This window comes from Cinclus cinclus, chromosome Z (genome assembly GCF_963662255.1).
Source record: "Cinclus cinclus chromosome Z, bCinCin1.1, whole genome shotgun sequence".
Classification (NCBI taxonomy): domain Eukaryota; kingdom Metazoa; phylum Chordata; class Aves; order Passeriformes; family Cinclidae; genus Cinclus; species Cinclus cinclus.
Genome location: NC_085084.1, coordinates 77527809 through 77552605, shown reverse-complemented (window position 1 = coordinate 77552605; position 24797 = coordinate 77527809). Strand labels below are relative to the sequence as shown.

At 45.8% G+C, this 24797-nt stretch overlaps 1 protein-coding gene across 1 annotated transcript in view; it reads left to right on the top strand.

Annotated features, from left to right (window-relative positions):
- The window catches only part of UBE2R2 (ubiquitin conjugating enzyme E2 R2), a 51298-nt gene extending 31693 nt beyond the window's left edge, over positions 1-19605 (top strand). The window contains exons 2-5 of the mRNA XM_062512873.1: positions 6459-6545; positions 9928-10025; positions 17203-17337; positions 18631-19605. Of these exons, the coding sequence (XP_062368857.1) occupies positions 6459-6545; positions 9928-10025; positions 17203-17337; positions 18631-18850 (540 nt within the window). The 3' untranslated portion in view covers positions 18851-19605. The remainder of the gene's footprint in view (positions 1-6458; positions 6546-9927; positions 10026-17202; positions 17338-18630) is intronic.
- The last annotated feature ends 5192 nt before the right edge of the window (positions 19606-24797 follow it).

Here is a 24797-nt window from a genome sequence, read left to right as displayed (position 1 = left end):
TATGCTTATGTGAGAGCTTTACCAGTTCAGGTACTAGCCTGCTCAGTTATATGTGCAGTAGGGTATTTCAAGTCCCAGCTTCTAGTCTGATGCAAAGACCTAAGAGGAGATATATGATTTGGTATAAACTTTATATATGGCATCCCCAAATATCTCTGGCTCCTTCAGCAAATATCAGGCTGAATAGGGAAACTTAAGTTTCACACATTTGGAGTTATTCTTCCTATTTTGTCTAAATGGGGAAGTTGGTGTGTTGTTATATAAATAAGAGCTAAGTCGTGTTTCTGCCTGGAAAACAGTCGCACAGAGTAGCTTCTCTGCATAGCACACACAGAGTGACCTTTATGTCAAGCCTGTGTACAGTCTATGGGCAGCCTGAAGGCATCAGATCCAAGAGCACAGTCTCTGCATGAAGCCTTCAGCCATGGCAGAAATCTAACATCTGGCCTGTCACAGTCTCTAATATATTCCATCTTAATCTTTTTGTCTCCTAAAATCAGGCCAGATCCTGGAATGAGGGTTAAATTGAGGCTGGAATCTGGTAATGTGTCAGCATTCCTGGAATTCCTGGGAAAGTAAACAAACCTCAATATGACATCAGCTTTCTCTCATGGGAATCTGAAATTGGTTTATTGTTTGGCCCCTGTGTCAAAGCTCAGTGAAGCTGTTGAACCAACAGCTTGCCCTGTGAAAGAGGATCAAGTATTTCTGTTTGGTGGTGTGTCTTACATAGCTATTGGTAATGGCCTTTTCAGTGATGAGATAGCAGACATGAGCAAAAGCTGTGTGAGAATGGGTAGGTTATATAATAAATATGTTGTTGTTTCAGATTGCCTCTGTTTCCATCTCAGTATCACTTGCTGAATGCTGCATCTCCTGCACTTGTGGAAATGATAGCATTTTCTGTAGCACCATGAAAAGTCAAACTGACAAAGCAGTGGAAATGGACCTGGCAGTTATCTGAGTGTAGGTGGGCACTCTTGTAATCTGCCCCTTTGCTTTGCTCTGGGTTGGACTTGCCAACAATTTCAGCTTTATGACCATTGCAGATAATATATTACAGATAAATATTTAATAACATCTTACTGTTAAAAGAAGTTCTGGTAAAAGAAAATCTAGTTTGCACCAGAGGAAGTCTTCCATTCAAAACAACAGATGTAGTAGTGCCCCAGATAACTAAATTAGGAAATGTATACAAGATATGATTTAATGTGAAACGAGAATGGGCTGGTGCCTGTCAAACCAGTCTCTGATTTTGTAAGCTGGCCTTACTTCTTGACTCATCATTGCTCTGCTGAATTTTGGCTCTATTTTCTCTTTTGGTTAGATGCTTCATGTCCTTCTCATGAGATCTAATTAATTCTTCACATTCAGATCTTTGATTTAAATTCCTTATGATCAGTCCAGGTAATGTGGAATATAAGAGGTTTTCTGCTGTTACTGTTTATGTGGCCACTGCAGCACCACGGGAGTGTTCAGGACTCACAAGACTTCAGTGACCTGGTCACTCATCTTGGATCAGAGATGTGCTCCTATTCTCTGAAAGCACAGTAGATGTCAAACACTGATAGAGTGCTGCTGGGAAATGAAACAATAACTGAGTTTAAAGTACCAGGGAAGTACCCAGCTCTGCCACAAGAAATTAGTTAGGCCATAAGTCATAAACAGAGCTAAAATAACAGTGTTGGCTCTCACCAAATAGTTGACAGTGTAGTGGGACTGGTTATAATGCTGTTTAACATGTTGTGAGCTGGATGATACTGAGATGCTTTAAGCCTCACTGCTGTGGGAAACTGGCTGCTGGTACTGACTCCTGACCTCTATTGAACATGCTTTCCAGCACATAGTGTTTAGTACTGCACTAATCCAGGCTTAATGTGGAAGAGGAGATTCTGAGAAATGAATTGTATAAGTGTGTGATGCTTCAGAAGCAGGAAAGAGCATTTTGTGGGATTAGATGCAAACACTTAGCCTGGCAGTGGCCTGTAGTTCCTGTTCATAGCTTTCTTGCATGTTCAGTGTGTGGAGCAGTCAGCAGGAGCACAGTGGGGAGCCTGGTTGTGCCCCTTAAGAAGGAAAGTGAGGAGTCCTTGTGATGCCTGCAAGTCTACCAGGGCAGGTGGGTGATCTGTAAGAGACTTTGGTGGTACCTGCACAGAGTCAATAGGAGCTTATCTGTGGGCTGTCTGTAGCAGATAATTACAAACGACAGCAAAATTACAAATAACAGCTCAAACCACTTCCTTTGTATCTGATCTTAAATACAATTTGCTAAAGATCCTTGTCCTCACTAATGCAGAATTTTAGAAGGGCTGGCATTAAGCTTGCGATGTTTTGAAATAAAAATAATCTCTAAATGGCACTTCCAGAAACACCAAGCAGCTGCAGTTTATGCTGGCCACTATAAAAAAGCTTCTGGTATTCCCCATTACCCTCAAATCAGATCAGTTGTGATCCTGGTGACTTTCCAGGAAATGTGTGCACTTCCCCCATGGCATATCTGCGCTGGGCAGGTAGAATGGATTCAGCATTCCTTCCATATCTGCCTAAAACACGGGGATCTCAGTTTTGTCAGTTTGAGATTGGTGTAAAAAATCAGTGTCAGACTCCTGAAGTGTCATTTACAGCTAGGCTGGAGCAAGGACTGAGGCTAGGAGGGAGTGCTGCCTGTGTTAGTCCTACTGGCCATGCTATTGCTGATCCAGACCAGAATCTTCTTGGCCACCTCGGCGCATAGTGGCTCATGTTCAGCCACTGTCAGCCAGCTTCCCATGGTCCTTTCCTGACAGGCAGCTTTCCAACCTCTGCTGCAAGCCTGGAGTGCTCGAGTAGCTGTGACCCTAGTGTAAGTGTTGAGTCAAGTGTGTGGCAAGAGTTCAAGAAACAAAGTTGCTGTAATAGTTACTCCTAGTGACTGAATTAGTGACTAATTCTGTGTTTGGCAGAAATATTAGGCTTATATTTTTCAGTCACACAAGATCTAGTGAGACTGTGTATTTTTCTGGCATGCATAGCAGAACCTGTGCCTTTGTCTTATCAGACTTAAAGAAAATTAACAAACCTGAACTGCAGTCTCTGTTGAAGATGCAGGCAAGCAGTAAAATAGGGAACAAAGTGACTATGCTGGTAGCAATATTCTTAAAATATGTGTATGGTGTAATTTGGAAGCTGAAGTTCTTGTGGCAGCTGTAAGTGTCTGTAAAGGGCTGTGTCTTCTGCCAGGCTGGACTATTTAGAAGAGTTTATTTTTTTTTTTTAGGGACTGTAAGCATGAGTAGTTACAAATTGGGGAAGGGAGGAATGGATTGATTGGCAACTGGTCTTCACCTTCCTGGCTGTTCAGTATGTTCAGTCATGTCAAGGAGCCATGGCATGCAGCTGGCTAAAATCAGCACCAAAATAGGAATATTTCTGTTCTGTTTTAAGCTCAGTTTGAGGAGTCAGGCATGTGGTGAATGCAGTAACTGTTTGGAACTTGCAGGGGGAAACTGAGCTGCATCTGTAGGCCTCCTAAATTAGTTTGTGTGGCTGTAACTGAGCTAACAACAAGCTCCCTGAAAACTCTGCCACTCTCTAGTACCTAGTAGCCTGGCTGAGTTTAGCAGATTTTTTTTTTTTGCTTTGTATCAGTGTAAATGTAGGGTAAAAGTATTCTGTGAGCTCTGTTTTAAATTAGGTTTATTGCTTAATTTGGTGGTTGGTTGTTTGGGTTTTTTTTTGTTGTTGTTGGTTTTGTTTGGGTTTTTTTTTGTTTGTTGTTTTTTTGGTTTTTTTATGTTTAGTATCAGGTTTTCAGTGGGGGAAAAGTGACCTGTAATTATGGCTGCTGCTGCATCTTTGCAAGAAGTCTTGCAGCTTGTCTTGGAAATTCTTGGCTTGCTTAACCCACACAGAAACTCAAATAGCATTCAGTGAGAGCAGAGTAGGCTTGCATAACTTTCCATGGCTTCTCTTGCAGAAGAGGTGATGTAATTTTCTCAGACCTCTTTGTAATGGCCTGGAAAAAGTGTTTGTTTTCACTTTCGAATTCTGGATGATCTCACCGTGGGGACCTGACAGTGGTGCTCTTTTTGTGTGGGAAAAATCCCTGCCTGTAATTCGGTTTTCTGTTTTGGGGGCTTTTGACTCTGAAATCAGGTTTGTAGAGAAGCCTCACTTGCTTTATGTTCCAGTACAGAGTCTGAATGTGCTAAAAACTACAGACTAGTTAGAAATAGCTGATCACCATGTAATGTGACTGCTTTCTTTAAATATGTGACAGATTACAGGGAAGCTAGGTTCTTAGCTGTCTGCATGTGGGAAGGAAAGATTTCTCTTACTTCTCTGGTTGTATTTTCTGTTCCTGGAGCTCAAGAGAATCCTTCATGTGACACAGCACTGTGTTCTACAGTGATAGTTGTTGTAGGCAGGTAGTGCTTTTCTAATAAAGAGCTGTGTTAGTCAAACAGGGTTTAGAAATTTGGAGCAGTCTTTCAGGATCTATAGCTTTTGCGTGAGTCTGCATTGTATGCAGGGGCATACTGGTGCCTCAGGCTCAGCTTCTGGAGTGGTCTTGAGACAAACCTGTCAGGATTATACAATTTGAAAACAAGTGTTGTACTGGGAGGATTGTTTTGGTCACCTGGAAGCTGTGGCTGTGTAGAAGACAGATTTTGCTAAGGCAACTTGTAGGTAGCTCAACCCTGAGTTTTGCTGTCTATTGAATTTTTAATCTCGGTCCTTTTGCTGTTCTATGTCTTAGATCTCACAAAACTGCATGTAAGCACAGGAATGGGCTTTCTTGGGAAAACCCCAGTGTCTGGAGGAGTCTGCAGCTATATGATGCAAGATGCAAGGAGTCTGATGCTATATGATGCAACTCGAGTTAGTGAATGTGCCCTGCCCTGTGTAGATCTCTGCTCTGCTCTGCTCTCAGTGCAGGGTGTCATGTTGTGGTCCCAGGCATGTCCTTGCTTTCAGCAGTGTGTGGTGACAACACTCCCTGCTCTTGGAGCAATGCCATTCATGCAACTGGCCTTAAGCTGTGGGATTGTTTAAGTGCATCATAAATCTCTTGGCTGTGAGTCTGCTGTAACAAATGGCTGTGAGGTGAGGACTCAGTGCTGCTGTAACATGCCCACATACAGTCATTAGTAGGCATCTACAGACTGTCAGGCCATGTGAGCCGATGAATTTCTTTCATAATAGAAAACCTTATTTTCTTCACTACTGGCACATTGACCCTGTAAAATTTGTGTTGTAAGGCAAAAGTATATGCTGATAAGTAAAACTATCCAGGTACGTAACAGTTCTGTAACCCATTTGTTTGGTTGTCTGCTTCTGTGTACTATGGAATAAAACTTAGCAGTTTCTCTTGTTGAACAAGTGGCATGGTTAGGTATTTAAGTGAAAGAGAGCGACCTGGAATTCTGTTCTTACCATGTTGTCCAAGGGTGGCTAGGTTTCCTCCTGAATTTGTCTCAAACCAGGATAAATATGAATCTTGCTTTTGGGATCTCTTCTTGCATCCTCAGTTGCAAATGAGCCTGGCTGTGTTTGAGGGACCAGAAGATGCTTCTCTGGAGATCCCTCGCTGGGCTGACAGTAGGATTTTTTGGTGAGTTGAGCAGTTCCAAGGAAATTGTTAGTGCTCCACAACGCAGCGAGCAATGTGCAAGTCCACCTTCCAGAGAGAAGTATTTTGGACACTTGATCAGTCCATATTCAGACTGCTGTGAACAGCAGCATAGCACAGAGAAGTTTATTTCCAGTGCTGGGATCTCTGCAGCCTTCCCACAACTGGCTCGACTCAGAGTCATATCCCACAGGTGTTGGTTGACCACTACAAGATGTTTGCTGTCGTTGCCCATCAATATTCCTCAAGATGCACTGGTTTATTAAAAAGACACAGATGATATTAAGACTTCAAAAATATCTGTGGTGGCAAAGCATGTAGTATTAGAAACACAGGCTGATGGACCAGATTAACTTTCAAAGAAAGGCAAAATAGCTAGAGCGAGTTATGTAACAATTTTCTTTTTTCATCACAGGAAGAGTAATTTTAAATATTTGTACAGGCTAATATAAAACGGGTCTGTTCAGCTTAGTAAGTGTTTTTTTAGTCTGCTTGTGAACTCAAAAAGACAGCTGTGCTCTCTTGAGTTAAAACTTTTCCAGTATATTTTACCTTGTTTAACAACAGCTGTTGAATAGTGCTTCTTGAATTAGGACATGGTAAATGCATTTTGGCTTGTTTACTGAGCATTACTAGCCCAGGTGTTTTGGTTTTTCTTGTTCAGTTACTGTTTTCCTCATAAGAAATTGCAGAGTTATGCTGTGGCACCGCTTGGGCACTGGTTTATAAAATGAGCAATTAAGTAGCCTTAATTAATTATTTTTTTCCAGTATTTTCACTGTAGTTGTTGTTTGTTGATCTTTTTTATTCTGTTTCATAGCTGAAGTATTCTGCTTTTTTTCAGGCTCACATTAAATTTCCTATCGACTATCCATATTCACCACCTACCTTCAGATTCCTGACCAAAATGTGGCACCCCAACATTTATGAGGTAAGGTGTTTTTTAAATAAACTTTTCTGGAGTGTACGAGAGCTTTCTGCTTCCTTAAAGCCAATATGTGTATGGGTTGCTTTCAGAGAGTAGTCAAGCCTGATACATCAGCAGATGGATCACAGTAGAGCTACACAGCAGGTCCAGCAGAGGAATGATTCTGTGTAGAGGCAATTGGTTCAATATCATCCAGTTCCATAGAGCTGTATTTGAAGGCTGAAGGTCTGTTTTGATTCAGAACTTGACTTTTAGTGGCATTCAGCCAAATCCTAGCTGAACTTTTGGGTATCCTAGAAGAATGTCAACCTGCTAAGGAGCACTGGTTCTATAGTTTTGGGAGCTAAAGGATTTAAAAATGTTCCAGTTAGTGCAGGTCTCTTGCCTTACCACAGGTTTTCTTATGAGAGGTTTGGCAGGCTTCCTTTGAACTCACATGAAAACAACAATATCATTCTCTTCAGTCCTATGAACAAATGAAGGCTCTAGTTGATGGCTGGGGCTTGGAAAGCCCTTCCTGATAAGTTCTTGCTGCTGAATGCCCAGCTTGGAATGGGTGTGTTTCTAATATCATGGTGAGAACTGCACTGAAGGCTAGAAACCTTGCCAAAATTCAGTGCAGAACAGAATAATTATTTTATTAATTATTTTTAATAATTGATATTTAATTATTGACTGATCCAGGGGATTGCCCTAAGTCCGGGGACATCCTCAATTTGGTTATCTGAGGGTTTTCTTATGTGGGTTTGATACTTGGCACAGGATCTATCCTGTAGATAGTGTTGGTGTTTCTCTTTAAGGCTCTATTTCAGTCACATGAAATTTTGATCTATAAATAAAGACAACTTTGAAATCTTCAAATAGTGTACTGTGGATACTGATTCTTAATCTGTAAATCCTCCTGCAGGAGGTGAGTGTCAAGTGGTTACCAAAACAAAATGTACAAAAACAGGCCTTGGAAAGGACCTCTCCCAGTCCTGGTGAGAATGATGAAAAATATACTAGAAACAACTGAAGGTAGCAGGAGGAACTAACCCAAAACTTGATGGGTGTATTTTGGGTTTGCTCATCAAATACTCAAGCTCCCACCTTTGTGCTTTGTGTTCGTAGCAGTACTTATTGTAGCTGAGGGAATCTGAAGCAGCTTGCAGGCTGTTTTGGAAACAACATTTAAGCAGTGAAGATGAGGCCCTGGGATAACTCCAAATGAAACTGAGACTATCTCAGCAACATGTTTGAGGGCTTTTCAAAGGGAGAGGGACAAAAAAAAAAAACCAAACCTCTTAGTGCAAGGAAGATGAAAGAAAGTAGGAGTTTAGAGATCTGCTGGTAGGACCAGATGGAGGGGATGACATTCCAGTTCTGAGCAATGAGATTTGAGCAATGTGTGTTTTTCCTATCTCCATTTTACTTGGGTCATCTAATTGAACTTCGGTAAAACCACATTCACTAGCTCTTTGTTTTTATGACATAACATAAATTATCAGTCCTGATAGAAGTGTAGGATATTTCGCAATGGCAGATGAATACCCCATTCTCCTTGTTTGTCTTTCAAAAAATGCATGTAGGCAAAGGCTTGGCCCCTGACTGTCCTGATTCATAGAACCTTGTGCTGGCCTCATCAGGCCCCATTGTACCTTTACCCTTTCCAACTCTTAATGCAGTGCACTTTCCAAACGTGCAGCGCTGATCATGGCAAGACAAAAACTTCTTAATTCATTGCTTCCCTCTATCTTCATTTTACCAAACATCAGCTTGTCCACAGGCTGCTGGCCTGATTGCTTCAGGAACTTTTCCCAAGTGCTGAGATACTTCCTCTGGGCCACTAGCATTGCATTCTCCCAGGAAAAGGTTAAAGGAGAAACTAACGGAAATTATTAGTAAAAGCAGAGAAGACTGAGCATAATCTAATATTAGTATAATTAACTTCACCTTGGAATGATACTAAAAAAATTCCAAGATTTCACAAGCCTGTTGGGGTCCTAAAAGGGGAAACTGCCTTCTTAAAACAAACTGTTCCAGCAACATAAGTATGTGCCTTGGGATTCAGCAGTTCCAGGTGCTGTCTTGCTGTGTTCTTGACTAAAACCTGCTTCAAAGTGACAAGGGCCTGCTAGATTAGCATACCTGGTGGAAACAGTGCACCACTGAAATCTGGATATGGATCACAGCTCCCCAGGTGAGCTGCTGCTATCTGCAGCTGTGATCACTGGCTTGAGCTTAGAGGCACAGATGCTGTTGCTGTGAGCAGACCTGCCTCTGTGCTCAAGCAGTGTTGGAAGGATGTGAGACTAGGTGTGTGGGAAGCTGCCAGCCTGGAGTCCTGAACAGAACTGATCCTGTCATCAGCCTGTGCCCTGGGCCAGGGTGACAAGGGACAGCATGAGCTGGGGCTGTGCCTGCTGAAGGTGTGGTGCTACCTCTAGGAACTTGATACACCCCACAGCCGGCTGCAAGGGAGAGCAAAGCCCATGGGGCCTGGAGAGGCCAATATCTGCTTGCTGGCCTCAGGCCTTATCTGCACCATCACCCCATCCTGCAGTAAGGCATTGGTACCGTGTGAGTCCCTGGAGTCTGCCTCAGTGGGGGATATCAGCTGAGCTGGATATTGCTCCAGCACTCCTACAAAGCAATTGTCGGAGTTCTGTTGCTGATGGAGAATTGGGTTGACAGCTTTCTTAAATAGGTATTATGGAGCTTTAAATCTATATTCAGGCCATAACACTGGTGAGTAGAAACATATTGAGGATTATGCTTCCATATGCTGCCAGAATATTCTTCATCTTGCATGCTGGAAGGGATTTTCAGTGAAACCTTCAGAGAGCATCTCCTACTTTTTCATCTGGTATTTTGAACAGCTGTGTCCCTAGGGGAGCTGTGTAAGCCTGCCCTACATGATCTGTTCAACACCCTTGTGTCCTGGGAGATGTAATGTTTTTATACCTAAGCTAGTAGATGGTGATTAAACCCTTCAATTCAAAAATTTCCTGTAGCTAGCTCAAGCTACCAGTGGGAAAACAAACTTTATTTAACCCTACTTTGGGTCTCCTGTGATTAAAGTTTGTCACTGATATTAGTACTTGCTATTTGAAGATTAGTTTTGTTTTTATGTTACATTATTACTGTTTCTGTTTACTTCTGTGTATTCTTTAACCCTCTGGATTTTATACTGGGGTTTTTTGCCAGTTTGCAGGCTAACTCTTGGGGATAAAGTAGATCCGGTAAGAATTCAGAACCATCTCCAGCCTTCGCTGGTTTTTACTGGCACTTGAGGGTTCATATCAACAAGGTTAAACTGCTCAGAACACAGCCAGAGTGGCGAATTTGAGTCATCAGGCCTCAGCTTCCTCCCAAGCTATTCTCAGTGCTTTTTTTTGTCTTGCAGAATGGAGATGTATGTATTTCAATTCTTCACCCACCTGTAGATGACCCACAAAGTGGAGAGCTGCCATCAGAGAGGTGGAACCCTACCCAAAATGTCAGGTAACTGAATATGTTGTGCAGTGGTTATTTCAAAGGCCTGTTATCCCTGCAAGACCTGAGGCCTATGTTGGGAGAGGTTTGGGAGGGAATTTAAAGAGGTTAAAGAATTAAAGAATTTAAACCCCACAAGAGGTTTTGTGGGGTTCAGGGCTTGAATGAAGTGAGAACTAGACTCCATCTGAATGTACTGGGCTGCTGTGTCTTAGTACTGGGCTGGCAGTGCAGAACCTTCTGTCCTGTTCACAGAGTTTCATACTCTGAAGGCAAATTATCTCAGATGTTGACACCCTTCTCAGTCACTGTTATCTTCTTCAAAATATCACTAATGGAAAGTATGTGTAATTGGTTCTAGGTGCCCACCAAACTGCTATATTACTCCCCAGTGGGACAGGTGAGAAAAAAATAACACATAAAACAACTTGCATTTTGAGATAAGGCAGTTTACTGAAGCAATAGAAAAAGCTTGTGTGCACATAAGCAAAGGGGGAAAAAAATAATCTCTACTTAACGTTGGTGTGCAATGTTCAGCCACTTTCCTGGTAAGCAGGGTTTTAGCATGTGTAGTGGTTGCTCCAGAATGGAAGCATTGTAATATAACAAATGTCTTCTATTCCTCCTCTCTCTTAGCTTTTGTATCTGAGCTGCTGTTACATGGTGTGGAGTATCCCTTTGGTTAATTTGGACCAGCTGGCCTGGTTGTGTCCCATCCTAGGATCTTGCCAGATCTCAGCCCCTTGATGGGGAAGTGGGGAGTGTTAGAGACAGTGCTGATGCTGTGCCAGCCCTGCTCAGCAGTAGCCAAGACACTGGTGTATTATCAGTACCTTTCTAACTCTGAGTGGAAAGCACTCAGAAAATGAGGGAAAGTGAGCTACAGCTCAGCCAGACTCAATACAATCTCCACCCTTTATTCCATACAATTTGTGTCATGTTTAGATCCCACATAATTTATATGTCTTCCAGCTGTTCCATTGTTTTTATTTCTCATTACTGGAATCCCTTCTTACCCACACATACAACCCAAACTACATCCTTTAACCATCTCTATACCAAACATATATTTTCATTAACCTGTCTTTTCACAGATAGATACTATTCTCCTGTTTCATGGCTTCCTCCCCTCCTCCAGATCCATGACTTATGCTCTACTCCATCAGGATGGGTAGTCAGGACAGGAGATGCACCACACTTGATCACTGAGCACCAGCCTGGCTTGCATCATCATCATCACATTCACCTTGCTCCTCACAAAATTCAGTCTTTGTCAGGTCATGTCATTCCTGCTCCTTTACTTCCTATGACATAAAACTCACACAGATTGTTTTTTCCCCAAGGTTAAATCTCCTTGAGCTACAGACCAGGTCTCCCCATCCTTCCATGTTACCTGCCAAGTACACCTAGGTCTTTGGGCAAAGACAATCCCACAAATGGGTTTGTTTGCCTTTTTCCATGGGAGGAGAAATCCACACTGACTTCCCCAGCCATTTTTCTGTGTGTAGCACAGGGACCTTATGTCCTCCCACAGTCTATGGGCTTAGTTTGGGCAGGAGCAGTGCAGTTAACAGGTTCCCTAGCATTGACCAGCTGAGTGTCTTCTGTAAAATTCGCATCCCAGTGCTTCCATGTCCCATTACCGAAAGCTCTTTAGAGTCTTCAGTATTTCTCAGACTTTCCAGAGGCTTGTGGGTGGTAAGGGATGTGATATATTTTCTCAATGCTTCTTTGCCCAAGAGTTCATGAGGTTATTTTGAAAATTAGTCCCATTGCCTGTTTCAGTTCTCTCCAGGGTATCATGTCACCACAAAATGTCTCTTAAGACCTGAGATCGTGTTCCAAGCAGTGGCATGGTTCACTGGGTTTTTCCAGCCAGTTTGTTGCCTCTGTGATAGTATGTAACTCTTGCCTTGGCAGGTCTGTGGCAAATGGCCCAATGTAATCTGTTTGCCAGGCCTCACCATACTGGAAACCCAGCCACCACCCTCTGTTCCAGGGATATATATCACTAGTGTGGTTCACATGAGGGCAGCACAGTTCACATTTGTGGGTAACCTGTGTGATGGCCTGTATGGTTGGGTCCACCTCTCAGTCATGAGCCCATCTGTGTCTTGCACACCTTCCTAGATGTCCTGAAGTGGCCTGGGACTAGAAATAGCTCACCCTTTTGCTCCCAGCCTTAGTCTGCTTGAGCTATTCCAGTCTTCACAGCCTTACCTACCTGTTCATTATTCTGATGTTCTTCTGCAGCAGATAAGGACCAGAAGAGATCACTTACTAAACACCATCATGGAAAAAAAAGACTAGAATTAGAGATACTGATTAAATTTATTGCCAACAAATTCAGACCAGGATAATGAGAAGTAAAATAAGGCCTTAAAAACACATTCCCGCCCCACGTCTGCCTCCTTTCCAGCTCTACATCCTACCCCAGCAGTGTATGGGGGTAGGGGAATGGGGGTTACAGTCAGTTCCTCACATGTTGTTTCTCCTCTGCTAAGGATGAAGAGTGCTCCCCAGCTCTCCATGGGGTCCCTCCTATGGTGGGTGGTTCTGCATGAACTCTGCCAGCATGAGTCCACCCCTCGGGCAGTAGTCTTCCTCAAACTGCTGCAGTGTGGGTTGCACTTCCACAGGATGCAGTCCTTCAAAGACAGGCTGCTCCAGTGAGAGCTAGTCTCTCCGTGGGTCTCCCACAGGATCACAGCCTCCTCTCAGGCATCTGCCTGCTCCAGCCTGGGCTCCCCCAGGGGCTGCAGGTAGATAGAGATTCTGTGCCCTTCCTGTGCTGGACCCCTGTACCCCAGCCTCACCACTGTCTTGACCACAGGCTGCAGGGCAATCTCTGCTCCAGTACCTGGAGCAGCTCCTGCCCCTCTTTCTGCACTGACCTGGGTGTCTGCAGGTTTGTTCCTCTCACATGTTCTCAGTCTCTGGACTTCTGTGGTCAACTGAAACTTCTTTCTTATTAAGTATGTTACCACAGAGACATGCCCAGCCTTTCCAATTGGCCCAGCCTTGACCAGTGGCACATCTGTCCTTGGAGCTGCCAGGCTGTCCTGGTTTGAAAGACAGGTGTTTGCTAAGGAAAGCAGAAGCTTCCCTTTGGACTGAAAAAAAAAAAAGTGATTCTTCCGATTATTATAATTTTGGAATTAAGAGAGCTCTCAGGCAAAGATATGGGAGTAGGAATAACAGTTCTTTACTAGTATATCTAACAAGACAAACAAGAACAACAGCTATGAAATTACCCACAAACAGAACAGTAACTCAGTCCCAGTGTTTTTTGGCTGCAGGCACCTTTTCCCTGAGCTGCAGTTCCCGGTGCTGGGGGCGGGCGGGTCCCGCAGAGCTGCAGGAGGGCTGGGGGTGATGGCAGCGCTGTCCCAGGGGGAGAGAGAGATGGAGAGAGAGCTCTCCGCTCACGGTGTGGGTCCTGGTGCTCAGCAGAGTGCTGGATGGTGGCAGGTTACAGCGAGAAGAGAGCAGGGCAGGTCCAATGATGGTTTCCCGACGCTGGGATGGCAGGGATGAGACACAGAGGGCGATCGTCCTTCTCGTCCGAACTCCGCGGGGGAAAATGGGCTGAGACCCAGCCTTCCGCTTCCTCTTCTGGCTGTTTGAATCTCACGGGGCTCCCTCTTCCCTCCCCTCCCCTCCCCCTTGTCACCAGGGCCCAGTCAACAGGTATCTTAGCATGACAATGGGGAAAATTCCACAGAGGGAAACTGGGAAAGAACCAACCCCCAACACAGGCTCTGCCAGATATAGAGGAAGCTCCTGGCAGCTTCTCACAGAAGACATCCTTGTAGTCCTGTGGCTACAGAAGCTTGGCCCTGCAAACCCAGTACAGGATGTTTTTGAGTATTCTGACCAGTAGAAGCAACTTTGCAGAGTTCTGCCTTTTGTTTGCCTTCCATTGTTTGTCTCCTGTCCTACTGACTGGTGTTGGGAGCAGCTGGTGGTTTTCTTCCTGATAAAAATACAAAGGATCACTAAGTACCAGAGGCATTCAAGGCCTAACCTGTGCAAGTTTTTTGAAACAGCAGCTGAATTTCCTTCTTGTTACAGGACACTGTCAAATAAGGAATCAACTAGGTGGCAAACCTTCACTCACAGTTAGGAAACAGCTTTGGGCATTAATTACATATATCACGCATACATTTTAAGTATTTCATTATATGCAGCCCTACAGGCTGACATGGAACTTCTCATGGTGCTTGTTCTCTGATTTCTGCTCTCCTTTGCCACAGTCACAGTTTTTGGTGCAAATGGTCTTGAAACATCTTGGGCTTAAGAGTGACAGGTCAAAACATTCCTCAGCAAATGAATGTACCAGTGAATGAAACTAAAACTAGTCCTTCATTTCTATCCTGCTACCACCAACACCAGTTGGGCTGAGTGCCAGCAGAAGCATATCCTGCTGGGGTCCCATCTGGCTTGGGAAGGCTCCATTGTGTCAGACAGGAGGCAGAGGGGCTGAAGGTATAGGAGGGAACTGCTTCTCAGCTGTTGAATTTTGTAAATCCTTCCCAGTGCTGGCTATTTGCTTGGAGATGAGCAGGATTGGAGTATCTGAAGGGGAAAATTCATTCTTCAGCTTTGAGAGTTTACCTGTGCTTCCACCTCTAAGGGTGTCAAGCAGATTCATGTATCTTTTTAAATGCAATCAGTATGGACTTTCCCATCACTAGGAGATAGGTGATGCAGGCATAAGTAAATACAGTAAAACCCAGCAAGATCTGAAGGAATGCAGCTCTGATCTGTTTGGCACAGAATACTGCTTCCTGCATCCCATGGAGCTGAGTGAGTGGTGGCAAGGCTCAGGGTTGAGGCTCTGTTTATTTTAGTTGTTCTTTTCCACATCTCCCCTGTCTCCTGCGCCCTTGAACTGCACAGGCCAGGACTCAGCACAGTGTTCAAGGTACCAGTACCCCTGTATCTCCTGCAGATAGGTGACATACTGTCAATAGCAGCTGGAATTTAAAAAAAAAATGGCAGCTGGAATTTAAAAAAAATGGCAGCTGGAATTTAAAAAAAATGGCAGCTGGAATTTAAAAAAATGGCAGCTGGAATTTAAAAAAATGGCAGCTGGAATTTAAAAAAAATGGCAGCTGGAATTTAAAAAAAATGGCAGCTGGAATTTCAAAAAGAAATGGCATCTGGAATTTAAAAAAATATCCTTTTTCATCAAGGAATATAATAGGATGTTCTAGTTGGGAGCACCAGCCAATCTACATCATGTCTCTTTGAGATGAAATTGGTCTGTCTCCAAGCCCTTCTTATGTTGCTACATAAGAAAAATGTGTCCTTAACAGGTCTGTTTCCTTGAGCCTCTGCTGGCTGCTTTTCCATGCTACAGTGACCTGGTCTGAAGGAGGGACATATCCCTGACAATATCCCAAAGACTCAGCCTGTATCCAGCCCATGCAGTTTGTGTCTAGTGCTGAGGTTTTCAGTCCCACATGGTTGAATTTTTTTAGAGGTTGTAATCTTGTTAGATGCCTGGTGGTGGGAATGCCTTTCTGTTACTGTATCTTGTTCACTGCAACAGGGTTTGAGTTGGAGAACTTTGTCCAGCCCTTAAGATATCAGTAGTGATGGAGCTGATCTAATGTGCTGGATGGGAATGAAAAGCTCAGAGGGCTTCACTTCTAATACGGTTGTCTTGGTGTATTTAAATAGCTTTGCAGTGACTTTGGTGTCTGGAAAAGCAGAAGAAACAGTGTCTCTTCAATGTTGATGGAAGTGTGGTAGAGCAGATGCTAAATCCAGACATGAATTCCTGTCCTCAGCCTTCCCTAGACTTCATTTGCTCTATATGAAAGCTGCTGCATGATGCTGGAGCTGACATGCTGCCCTGTTTGCAGAGAATCAAAGTCTCTTAAATGAATTCTCGAGATGAAGTAGAAAATGATCTCCTATGCTTGTCATTCCAGTCCAATGAGACAGTTTTCTTCCAGAGCTGCTGTTCTCTTTTTGTACAGAATTATGTAATTTAGAAAATTATTTGTGTAGCAGTCTCTTGATAGCTGTGCTGAACAGTCTGTTCAGATACAAGTGTTTATTTTCAAAACCTTTCAGGATACTCAGTATCCAAATGACCAAGCATTTCCTGGAATTGTACCCAGATCTATGGTCTGGTAGATGTGCTCTGAACATGCCCCTGAATCAATGCAAACATGACTGCAGCTCCCAGTCTCCTTTAATCAAGGTCTGCAAACTGCCTGTTAGGCAATGCTTTGTTTCAAGAACTATTCCCTGTCTCTTGTTTGTCCCTTCTACTTGAAAGGGAAGCCTGCTGACAGGACCGCTGGGATGAGTGACGCTGTCGTGGTAGCAGCTACAGCCCGTACCTGGGTGGGGGTATTTGTGCTGGTTGGGCCATGGTGTGAACAGCAAAGCCTGCATCTCTCAAGTGCAAAGGGTTCTAGGAACTGCAGGGGAAAGCTCTGGGGAGAGGATGGTGTTTGCAGCTGGTAAATGCCAGCAGAGTAGGGTACCTGTCTGGAAATCTCTGAAGACTCTATCTGCCTGCCAGCCAATTGTTATATGACTGGCTCATGTTGCTCTGCTGAGTACCAGCAGCTGAATCCCACTGGGCCCTGGCACCTTTCCTGGTCATTGAAAACATCTACACTGTCTTCCCCTTGCTGTGCTAGAGAGCTGCTGCTGCAGTCTGAGTGGGGCATGAGCTGAGGAGAGTCCTGCCCTGACCTCAGCCTCCCACCACCTGTCAGGGCAGGGAAAGAGTAGGTGCAGCCTTTTCTTCTGGCCTTGGGCCATAGTGGTCCTTCTCCCTGTGCAGGGTAGGCAAACAGCTTGGCTTCCTGCTGGAGGCTGCAAGGCACAAGGAACAGCTCACAGCTGGGATTTCCAGCCCCACACCATGTGTGGATAGTGCACACAAGCTGAATTCTGGTCTGACGTGTGCTGCACTGTCCTAAGCACATGCACAGACACAATGGTCTGTAGTCACATGAGGTTTGTGTTTTATCACCTTCCCTACACTAAAGTCCAGGATTTGAGGTTCATAAATACCTGCTCTTGCTTAAAAAACACTGTCCTTGGCTTAAGACTTGGCTTCAAACAAGTTTATGGTTCAATACGTAAGGAAGTTGTGGAAATCCAGAATCCATTAATATCTTAGCTCTGACTCTGCTGTTGTGCTTGCCTCTTTCAGGACTATCTTACTGAGTGTAATCTCTTTGCTTAATGAGCCCAACACATTCTCCCCAGCCAATGTGGATGCATCAGTCATGTTCAGGAAATGGAGGGACAGTAAAGGAAAAGACAAGGAGTACGCTGAAATCATAAGGTAAGCTTTGTCACTTGTGATGCTGGGGCTACCAGCCTTCTGCTGTGAATCCCATCAAGCAGGCTGCTTCCAGAATTTGCTGAAACCAGGTTCTCATAGCAGAATTTAATTTGGAAATTAATTTCAGTGTCTTATTCAAAGTCCATGCTTCAGGTCCCTCCAAAATTTTCAGCACACGGAAGCAGTGCAAACTTCTGGGGCAGGAGGACTAGGCTGACATGTCTTTACATTGTTCTTTTTTCAGACTAATCTGTCATGATGCTCTGCAAAACCTTTTGGCTACTAGTAAATCCCAGTCAGTTCCTGGTTGTCTTTGAGCCCTGCATTGCTTGTGATGTGATGCAAACTGACTGCATCCTACTAATTTCTGTGCTTAATGCATGCATGAATCATAATCTTGTCACTCCAGTTCCAAGGAGCGTCAGCAGGATTTGTCAAGATACAGCAGAGCTGGGTTGGATTAGCTGGAGGCACAGCTCAGTGCTGCCCTTGGAGAAGTCCATGTCTAGTCAGGAGCTGCAGGGGGATGATGTGAGCATGGGCCAGGGCTGCTGTGGTGGGATAGCCCAGCCTGGAGCAGGACTGCTGGCACAAGGCCACATAGCCGTTGTCTCTGCCAGCTGGACAGGCAGGATGTGGCCCTGAATGGGGCCAGCAGGGCTCTGTCTATGCAGAGAATCCTCCAGCTCCTTCATTCCACATGGGGAATGACAGACTGACTAGGCACTGGGTGAATTAAGTGACAGGCTGCCATCTGCTCTTCCCTGCTGGGGCACAGCAGCCAGACCTGCCCCAGGGTGATGGGAAGCACTTGGTTCTGCATGCCCCAGGCTCTGTCCTGGGGTGCTGCCATGTGCACCGGCTGCTCTGACCCTCTAGTGGGACCTGAGAGCTGCCAAAGGCTTGAGAGAATTGCAGTTTCGAGCATGCTGTGTGAGAGTTGTTAGCAGCAGAATCAATAAATAATCCTAGGAAATCCCTGACCATCCCTCCAGTAGCAAATGGAATTTTCTTTGGCCTCTGGCAGGTCTCTAGTGCAGAGCCTCTGGAATAACTGGTTTCATGTGTAGCTGAGAGTGTGTGTGCTGCAAACACCCTTGGTGTGCTCCCAAGCCTGGTGCTGCAGAAACCACATCTGTTTCCCGTGCTGCTCGTGGAGCTTCCTACAAACCTCAGCTCCCCTGCCCCTGAGCTGCCAGGGAGGGCTGGGCAGGGCCTCTGGGGGAGGGCAGGGGAGTTGAGTTACTGGCACACGGCCCTGCTCACATCCCTGCTGTGTCCTTCTCCCCACAGAAAACAGGTTTTGGCTACCAAAGCTGAGGCAGAGAAGGATGGTGTGAAGGTCCCCACTACACTGGCAGAGTACTGCATCAAAACTAAAGTGCCTTCCAATGACAACAGTTCAGATTTGCTTTATGACGACTTGTACGATGACGACATTGATGATGAAGATGAGGAGGAGGAGGATGCCGACTGTTACGATGACGATGATTCTGGCAACGAGGAGTCGTGACCTGCTCCCTCTATGCCCCTGTACTGCCCTGCCGACTCAGGCCAGAAGGGAGCAGTGGTAACCTAGCAGCAGTCCAGCAAAAAAAGTGGGGGGGGAGGGGTGTCAAAAAAAAAACAAACAAAAAAAAAACAAAAAAAAAAAACCACAAAACTTTGTCTCCTGCTGTCTCCTGTTGTATGGATCTGTTTGCTCCTTTTTTATGGACCTCTTAGAGACCCTCCACAGAATGTCTGAATTCTTGCATTCTTAACCCTTTCATCACTGTATTACAATTTCTTTTTAAAAAAGAATCTCCCCTTTTCACTTCTCTACGAAACGCTCACAGCAAAACAGGTTTGCTTGTGTTTAGATTCTTGAATGAAATACAGTCTTGCATTGAGATGTTAAATGTATTTAAAGCTGGAACAAACCCATTGGAAACCAGGTTTTTGGGAGCTCAAAGTGCTGCATTAACTGGGAAGAAAAAAAAATCCCCACGAAGCAAATTGCAAAGGTTTAGCTGCTCCATTTATAATAATAGCGTGTGTACATTCGTTTAGCCTTGTGGTGGTGGCTTTTCCTTTATAAGGTGTGGGGCAGAGAGTGTAAAGCTACTGTGTGTTGAGCTTGATGGGATGTCACTGAAAGGTACAGTATTCCTTTTCAGCCTGCTAAGTTAGGAAATAGTTGGCCCCTGGAGCCCCAGAGGGCATAGTCAGCTTTGTCTCTGGAAAAGGCTTGTGATATGAACCCTAAAATAAACACTTAACACTTCACATCTGTACAACTGAGCCCTGGGTTGCTATTTTTTTTAGTTTTTTTTTTTTAAAGTTTTTTTTGTTTGTTTTTTGGGTTTTTTGAATTTTTTAGTTTTTTTTCAGGCTAGGATAGGGTTGGAAAAGTTCAGTTTAGCTGTTCTGCTGGGATCTGCTGCCAGCTGCCCCTCTCTGGAGGGAGGAGAGCAGATGTGCATCCTGCTGCCCAGCGGTCTGCCATTTGTGCTGGACTTATTTTTGGCAGTGGGACAGACCAGCAGCCTCCTGCCCCGTGCTGGCTGGCAGCCCTTGCTCCCTGCAGCCCCATCCCTCTGCCGTCTGGCGCTTGTGTAGGTCACCTGTGGGCAGGTGTGGCTGTGCTGCAGCCGCACCCGGGGCTCGCTTTGGGGCCCGCGGGGTGTGCGGGCTGCGTCGGTCCCGGCTGGGGCCGGGGTGGGCAGTGCTGCCCGGGACACCCTGGTGTGTGCAGCCCCTCAGCAGAGCAGGCCAGCAGCAGGTTTTCACAGGCTCTTCAGCAGTGTGCTTCAGCTGGTGCCCTCAGTTCAGCCTCCCGCGTGTTTTTGGGAACCCTTGGCAGAGCTTGGGTGCTCTGTCAAGGGCAGGGGGATCCCGCATGTTCCTGTCTCAGAGCCCTCTTCCTCAGGCCCTCAGCGCTCCCCGCGTTGCAGCGTGCTCGTGTTTGGCTGTGGGGCCGTGCCCAGATTCCCCTTTGGCATGATCCCTGGATCACAGACGGGCCTGGCAGTCCCGGGAGCAGATCGGAGATGCTGGCCCTGGTCGGGCGAGACCCTCGGTCCCCACAGGTACAGAGGCATCACCCTGTCCAGAGCCTGCGCCTCCCCTCCGAGTATCTCAGGGTTTTCCATGGTACGTCAGCAGCTGCGGGTTCCTCGGGGGCGCTTCGGTGGGAGCAGGCTTTGTTCTGGATCCGCTCCGTGGCTGTGTCCCGCGGCCGGACTGAGCAAAAGCTCGGAGTGCGCTGCCCGGCCGGAGAGGAGAGGAAAGGAAAGGAGAGGAGAGGAAGGCCCTCCTTCAGGTTACGCCTGAAGTGAGCGAGGCATATCTGTTTCCAAAATCCTTGGCTGGGGATTGCAGGGGCAGTCAGTGAAGGCTGCCCGAGGGCGATTCCTTGTGCCTGGCGCTCCCTCGGCCGCCTGCTCTCCTGCTTGCATGATATTTGGGAAGGCACAGCTGCACCCTCCCGAGATGTCGGCCTATTTACAGCAAGCACTGACTCAGCCCCGGGTGCTTTTTGGAGCCTTCAGTGAGGCTCCCCTGCGTCTAGTGGGGCACCCTCGGCTTCACACCAGCCCTGCGAGGGCAGCGCCAGGGTTAGCGAATGGGCCCCTGATGCTCCGGCTGCAGGACTGTACTCGGGGCCACGCCAAGACAGGGGCACCAACCTGCAGCTTTCAGGCGGGGCCGAAGGAGCAGAGTGTAGCAACGCTGGCTTTGCTGATGACTTGGTTGGAAATGAGGATACTGCATCTTTCAGGATTTCCCTTGTACTTTTGACCGTCTTCACTGTATACTCTCCAGTGACTTGTATTTCCAAGCTTGGTGTTGTAAGATGCATTATTATGACTCTTCTGTTACCCTTTTTTAATGACAAAAAAAGCAACCTCTTTTGAGAGCTCTGACATTAACCAGACTAATTTCTCTTCCCCACTGTCCTGTGCAGTGTCATTGCTTGTTGACTTGCTGGTTTCCTTTTTTTTTTTTTTGAGCTACAGCTGAAGTATGAGGGGATTTTTTTTTAAACTATTTAAGAGATTGCAGAAAAATGTTTACCTGCTCTGTGTATTCTGGGTTTTTCTTAACCCCTTTTCTCCTCTTTCAGTCAATATTAGCGTTTACATTTGCAGCTACATGTCCCTTCAAATGCAGCTTTCAACCATTCTGAAACCAGCAGGGTACACTAGATTTCTTAGTAGTTTTCTTAGCTGAACTCCCAGATATTTTCATTTTTTTTTCAGTATAATTTACCAGAAAGAATTAACTGATGCATTTTTGTGTTGTCTTCTCCTTCAGTAGTTATATTTTGTCTTTTCTGCACATCTGTCTACTAATAAAAATGTGAAATGAAAATATCTCTGTGCTGTTATTTCCATGTTTGAGCTGGTTGCATTGCATGGGTTACTCAAAGCTTTGAATAACAGCTGTTCATGAGTTCATTGCTGCTGTGGTGTCAATAGACATACACAAATATCTATAAGTTTATTGCAAAATAAAGCTGCTGTTTGACAGCTGCCTGCACCTAAGACTAAATAACAAACTTGTTTAGAGAAGGACTTTGGGAAAAGGCCAGACCTTTGCTGTTATATTTAGTCTGCCTAAGTCAGGAAGGGGGAGACCAGTGGTTCATGAATTCATATGACTGGAGCAGGGACACAAGACTCAGGCCAGAGCTGCTGGTGGCCAGTGCCCCAGCAGGGCAGGAGCCCTGTGCTCCTGGAAGGCTTGGACAGGGTGGAGGAGAAGTTTGACCACTGGGCCAGGGAGCAGCTGTGGCAGAGAAATTGAGGTCATGGCTGCCAGATCTCCTGGGTGCCAGCCCTGCCCATCCCGTACTGTTCCCTGCAGGCTGAGGAGGGAAGCAGGGTGTTTGCAGTGTCCCGGCTGCTGCAGTCGAGCTAAAATTAGTAGAACAAGTGTCAGGGAGTTGTACTGGCTGCAGTCGGTATTGATGGCAGCACAGCAACTGCTGAGTCAAATGTGGCTGGGGCCCAAGTGCTTCTGCTGCACAGCTGAGCTGGAGGAAGGGTGATGGCATTTTGGAGCTGCCTTCCCAAAGCAGTCTCCATACTATGGAAAGGGTCCGGGAGGAACAGTGCTGTCTGGGATCTGACCTACTCTTATCTCCTGCCTGACCCTACAGCACCAGGCTGCCCAGAACTGCCAGCAGCTGCTTCCTCCAGCAGCAGTGTGGGACCAAAGGCAGGACAAGGACTCCAGCCCACCCTGCACCAGGTAAGCCCAGGGAGCTGCAAAGGGGGCTTTTCCCTTCTTTCCTTGGTGGCCAAGTGCAGCTGGGCAACCTCACCTCTGCCATCAGGGGAGCAGGGCTTCGAGAAGAAATTGCTGCGGGCAAATCCTGCCGAAATGACAAGGTAGGGGAAGGGACAAACATTTTGTTGATTCTCACAAAGAGAGGAGTCTGCCTGTGTCTGAAAATAACACTTTGCCTGCGGGCAGGACCCCAGAGCAGCTGGGAAGGGGTGGGACCCGAGGCTCTAGGCTGGCATCATCTCTGCCCTGTAGCCTTTCCCCAGATACAGCTGCTTCTGGACTGTGACATGCATACAAAAACTGAGCTACACCTGCGGGGCAGCACTGGGTGTTTATAAACAAGACCACAAGAGAGTGAAGGCAGCTCTGGGAAAGTCTGGCTTTGAAGTGGGTAAATGAGGTGCTGCTGCTGTGAGGGCTCAGCTGCTGCTGCAGTCTTTTACAAGCTGATGGGCCCCAGCCTGCAGAAACATTTTTGCCCTCCCTGACATTCAAGCCCCAAAGCCGATGGCAGTGGGGCAGCAGCTGCCAAAGGCTTGGAGCAGCTGTTGGAGTTCAACCAGCATCAAAACCTGAGTCAGGGCAGAGGAATGCCAGTGTAGTTCTTGTGCTGCTCAGAGGCTGGGAGAGGCCTGGGTGACAAATGGGTCTCACAGAGTCCAGAGCTGGTAACAGAGAAAGTAAAATGGTTCTCAGGGTAGAAAAAGACTTATTTTTCTCTTGTGGATACTGAAAGAAAAAAAGGCCCTTGCCCTGCTGTGTGCATCACATTTACCCACCTCCTCTGCTGCACGGGGACAGGATGATCTGAAGAGTAAGTCTGGGGTAGGAGACTTCCCTCACATCCCTGCCCTTCCTCCCAGTGGATCCCATGGACCGGTTGGGCAAAGCCGGAAAGGGCAGAGCTGTAGCTGTGATCTGTCCTTACCAATCCCAGCTGCTCCCAGGTACTCAAGAGCACCATCCCAGGAGGCACCAAAGGCAGAACAGGCTGCTCGTGGCAGGAGGGAGGGTGCGACCCCGGATCCCATCCCTGCTGTGGGTGCCTGAGAGCTCTCAGCACACTGGTGAAGTCACTGTTGTCACACCCACTCTTAGCTTGATGCTCTTACCCTCCCAGATTGGCTGCTAGTGCAGAAGCAGACTGTAAAATTGCTCCTGGAGCCTTTGAAAATGCAGACAAACACCAGTGGGTACATATGCTCAGATCTTTATTAGGTGGAGGAAGGGCTTATAGAGAAATGAAACTCCTAGAACATTCACCGCACTAGTGCAGGACAAGAAGGATCAGGAGTTGCCTCCAAGGTCTTTGTTTTAAAAAAAGTGGGGAGGGACAGATGTAGTTTCCATCCAGTAGCTCTGGCTTTCCTTGGAAGGTGGCTCAGGGCAAAAAGAGGTACAAGACACAGCTTATAGTTTTATTTAGAAACTTGCTACATAGTTTTTTTTTGCCTCTAATGATGCAAAGGAGGTTCCAGGATACACTGAGCCATCCAAAGTCTCTTGCTAGAGAAAAACACCACCAACAAAAAAACAAACAAAAAAAAAAAAAAATAGAACCCTGTCCTTTTTTATTATTAATAAAAAGTTGAAAAATTAGAAGTTGAGACTGCAGCTCAAGGCCACAGTGAAACTGCCCATAACAGCTTGTCTTCTGCAGCAAGAGGGCAGGAGGGAGGGAGGGAGGAAATGAAAGAAAGGGGAAGGCCCACAAAACTTTTTTTTCCTTTCTTTTATTTTCCCCCTCTAAAATAACAGCTATATTGGGGGTTGGGGGATAAAATCAAACCAAGGACACATTTTGATTTAGGTTTTTGGAAGGGAAGGTCTCCTTATTTGTCTGAATTTAGAACTGCATTAAATAAACGGGCTCCAGCTCCAAAAAAAAAGGCGCAGTTTGTCTTTGTCTTGACAGAGTTACAAAACCCATAGAACTCAAAATATAAAACAAAGAAGGATGCCCTGGTAGAGATGGAAAATGAATAATTAGTTTTCCTATCAAGAAAATAAAACAGGGTGCAAGATGCAGAAAACCACATTTAGGTTCTATTACATTTACAAATACATACATAAATATATTACATATAACAGCAACTCAAAGAGGAAGCAGGCGAGTCACACAGAGGATGGCTGGCTGGCTGCAGTTCTCCCCGCACAGACATTTGGCTGAGCAGTTACTTTTC